Source organism: Triticum aestivum, chromosome 3B (assembly GCF_018294505.1).
Source record: "Triticum aestivum cultivar Chinese Spring chromosome 3B, IWGSC CS RefSeq v2.1, whole genome shotgun sequence".
In the NCBI taxonomy this organism is placed as follows: Eukaryota; Viridiplantae; Streptophyta; class Magnoliopsida; order Poales; family Poaceae; genus Triticum; species Triticum aestivum.
In genome coordinates this window covers 810,448,752-810,452,664 of record NC_057801.1, presented here as the reverse complement: position 1 = coordinate 810,452,664, position 3,913 = coordinate 810,448,752, and the positions used below count along the sequence as shown (strand labels likewise).

General features: G+C 47.7%; 1 protein-coding gene across 2 annotated transcripts; it reads right to left on the bottom strand.

Annotated features, from left to right (window-relative positions):
- Window positions 1–1,737: 1,737 nt before the first annotated feature.
- LOC123072588 (uncharacterized) lies at window positions 1,738–3,305 on the bottom strand. 2 transcript variants are annotated; one of them, XM_044496169.1, is made up of 2 exons: window positions 2,868–3,305; window positions 1,738–2,783 (listed from the first exon to the last, which is right to left on the bottom strand). In XM_044496169.1, the coding sequence occupies exon 2, from the start codon at window positions 2,515–2,517 to the stop codon at window positions 1,864–1,866; it is 654 nt and encodes a 217-aa protein (XP_044352104.1). In that variant the 5' UTR covers window positions 2,518–2,783; window positions 2,868–3,305; the 3' UTR covers window positions 1,738–1,863. The 2 variants fall into 2 exon arrangements, with proteins under 2 accessions (XP_044352104.1, XP_044352103.1); XM_044496168.1 differs by having other exon boundaries at window positions 1,738–2,778; window positions 2,868–3,304.
- Between the last annotated feature and the right edge of the window lie 608 nt (window positions 3,306–3,913).

The following is a 3,913-nucleotide window of genomic DNA, read 5'->3' as shown; positions in this document are numbered from 1 at the left end:
TCGACACCACGAAGTCCAACAAGTTCCGTTCCATCGAATCTGGCACAATCTACTACGCGGATCGCTCCGTGGTTAGAGCTTATGATCAAGGGAGTCTCGCTGGCAGTGGATGGGAAGAGGAGCCCAAGTATGTATTTGAATCTGCAACAAATCCTTTCTCTAAAATGGCCGAGCTGTTGGTGAATTACTGCACTACTATCGAGTACTCGGAACTGCAGATGCTGCCGCCTTACGGTGAGGAGGGCTACACTTACTATGAGTATGGCGACCCATCAGACTAATACACCGAGTGATCTGCGGGTATCATACAAATGAGAAGAGAAGATCTAATGCACCAACTTGTTGTTTTTTATACTCAAAACTGCACGCATCTACCTTTTATGTTTGATGGTGTTGCTAAGTTATTTTCTGGCCTGTCCGTGGAATTACTTTCTCTAGCTTTGTGAGGAGTTCTATAAGTTTGTAATCGCCTTCTTTGATTTCCTCAAACATTATTGGGTTGTTTTTGGTTATTTCATTTTCATCTACATAAAACATATTCACTGGTTCGTGCAAAAGTGAGAAGTGGACGCATGACTATCAGAGGCTATTGCTACCAGTTCCACCGGTGAGTCATATAGTTAATATAGTCCACCTTACCTAGAGATAATGTGCCTTGACCGTAGACCATGATTACTTACACTTCAATGGTAGCGAGTTAGATAGATCTGAGGAATGATCAATCATATGGGCGGGAGAAGATACTTAATTCAGCAATGAAGTTAAAGTTTCTTTAATCAAACTAGCAGAGTGGCCCGCCCAACGTGCGGGCTAGAATTTTATAATTTTGATCGGGATAACACATTGTGTGAGGATGTCATCTTTAGTTTTCTCAAAATCCACAGAAATTGAAAATAAAATATGTTTCTCTATAGGTTCATATTTTGGGTAGGAAATAATGCATATGTGTAGAACCACAACTATTATTATTAAGCTACTTTCTAAGAATAATGATTATTATTTATAGCATTCATGTAAGTACCAAGATATACATATGTACAGCTACATGTCATATTGGATCGCTGGATAGAAATAAACTTTAGTCCACGAGCTAGATGATAGTTTTCATGTGATGTTAGACATATATATGGATGTTAACAATCTAGTTCACAATAGATTTATTGTCCGGTCCATTTATCTAATGGAAAAATGTTGTTAAAATTCTTCATGAAGTAAAATACGAATGAATTCACCCTTGGCAACACGGAAAAATGTCAACTTCACTATGAGTTTGGGCACCCATGGATATCTAACCCTATAATGGTAAGTGTAAGATTTTCTTAGCCATGAGTATCTCCGTTAATATTGTGGCATATGAGTCATTGGATATACTCCTCCCTCCGTAAGGAAATATAGGAGCCTATGTACTATGTGGAATGGTTGGTAGTAGAGATTTTACTCCTTTGGATAGACCTTTCACGATCCTCTTAGCAGTTATTTGCAAGGCCAACAATAAGTGCCTCCTTACCCTTCTTACATACACATGTGCAAGCCAGCAACTGCTAATCTTTATCTTTATCTTTATACCTAATACCTATACCTAATATATATATATATATATATATATATATATATATAATATAAATATAAATATAAATATAAATAAATAAATATAAATAATAAATAATAAATAAAATATAATAAAGCAAATTGGGTTTCTGGTCGTCCGTCACTGCCGTTTTTGCAAAAAAGCCCATGTTGTTTGTTGAATTCAACCCGCGGTCCTTTATTAAGTGAGTTTCTGAGGAAACGTTTCATTTTTGCAAAGAAGCCCTTGCATTAGTTGGAATTCAGCCCGCAGTCCACAATCAGTCCTTATATTCCTTATCCATTCCCAGACTCCACCGACGGCCACTCGCCGCTGCTTGGCGCCGACGTCCACGACGCCGCTCCGACGACCCCTCGCCACCCGCTGTCGCCGGCAGCCACCAGCAGGCCGCTGTCCCGTTTCCTCTCATCCTCCGCTCGCGCATGCGTCCCTCCATCGTCGGCGAGGACCACATCCAGCCTCCCCTTCCTCTGCTCCTCCTCCTTAGCTCGCGCTCGAGCGCCGCTCCTGCAGCACCTCCGCCGCCCGCCTCTGTTTGCCGGTGCCCCGTCACATGTACCTCCATCCCGCCGCCACCTCCTGCCCCGCGTCGCCCGCCCCACACCGCATCGACCAGGACCGCGTCCCTCCCCAAACAACGGCGATGATGGAGGGCGCCGCCCAGCTCCTGACCGATGGATTCGCCGGCTCCCCGCTCCTCGGGGAAGAGAGGAAGAAAGGCGAAGGAGGAGGGGCACAAGGTGAGGGAGGCAGTCGCCGGCAGTGGCGGCTCCGGTGAGCCGCTGGCAGGCAGAGAGACGAGCTCCTGTTGAGGCGGCCGGGCTCGGTGCGAGCTGGTTCATCCGGATCGAGCCCTTCCTGCCCGGGCGTCTCCATCGCCATGGACGGCCTGCAAAGCGCCGGGCCTGCTTCTCTCTTGGGAGGGCCATGTCGCCTCAGGTCCGCCCCCCACCGGCCCGCGGACGGAGCGACAGAGAGAGGAGGCGGGGCGCGGGCGAGAGAGCTCGTGATCGAGCGCCAGAAGAAGATGGCGCGGCGACGGAGTTGATGAAGCTCTTGACGAGCTCGGGCTTGGCGCGGCTGCAGGCAGCGCGGGACGGCGATGCCGAGCACTTGGCAGCGGGGGAGCCGGTTCCTAGCGAGCGCGGGGCGACGCGAAGAACATCAGCGGGTGACAGGGAGCATTGCCTCTGCACTTGAACAGAGAGAGAGGTATTCAGAGAGGATAGAGCAGAATGGAAAGAGGAAGAAGAGAGGGTGAGGGCGACGGGCACGCGACCTGCGGGGGAGCTCCGGTGGCGCGGCCGGGCATGTGCGATGAGGAGGCAGGGTCGCGGATCCGTTCCTAGGGAGGCCTTGGTTGGACGGCCGGCGGCTTGAGCTCCATGGCGGGCCTGCTGTAGAAGTACCTGAAAGAGAGAAGATACTGTGTGAGAGCGACAGAGGAAAGGAGAAGGACGGGAAGGAAACAAAGAGGAGGGACGCGATAGTCCTGCTGGTTCTGGTCGCCGGCGGTGGGGCACTCGCGGATCTGGCCATGGGCGAGATCGGAGGAGGCTACATCCGTGCGGTGGCAGGAGAGGAAGATGGGGGCGGAGGAATGGAGATATTCTGTGGATGAGGATAACACAGTGCGCGGCTCGGTGGGGATTTCCTGATGCTTTTTTTAATCAATCGTTGTTGCTGGAAGCTGCTGGACACACCGACGGTGCTGCTGTTTGATTTATGTGTGCGTTCATGGCGTTCCAACAAATGGTTATCTGCTAGGTGTCCCCTTCTTACATTGGCTCAATGTGATTATTTGACTGTACCGTCTTATAATCCGATGACAATAGTTTCAACTTAACTTAGTAAGCCATATGATATTCATGTAACTGTGATATCAAAAATAAAAGTTCATAGAAAAAACAAAAACCTTCACTTAACATAGAGTTGTGTTGTACCTTTACTGAGAAAGGTTTGTACAATATGAAAATATGTTTTGAGATGAAACAAATTATGTTTATTAGTCATGTCAGTTTTCGGCATAGCTAGAGTCAACTAGGTGGAGTAATGCTGGACTAACGATGGACCTTGCTCAGAGAAAAAACTCCTAGGGCCTTCCATGGGATAATATATTGGACATGTTTTCATTGTGCTTTGCATAATTGTGTTTTGCATAATTGTTCTTGGAAGCATACCGAGCAGGAGCAGGAGCAGGTTATACATTCAACAAAGCGCTGAAACGATGCACTCTGTCTTTTCTTGAACACGCACCACGTATATGTTAAAACCATTTTATGTAACTGTGGAACCGAGTTCGGAGCTGAAATGTTCCCACATACT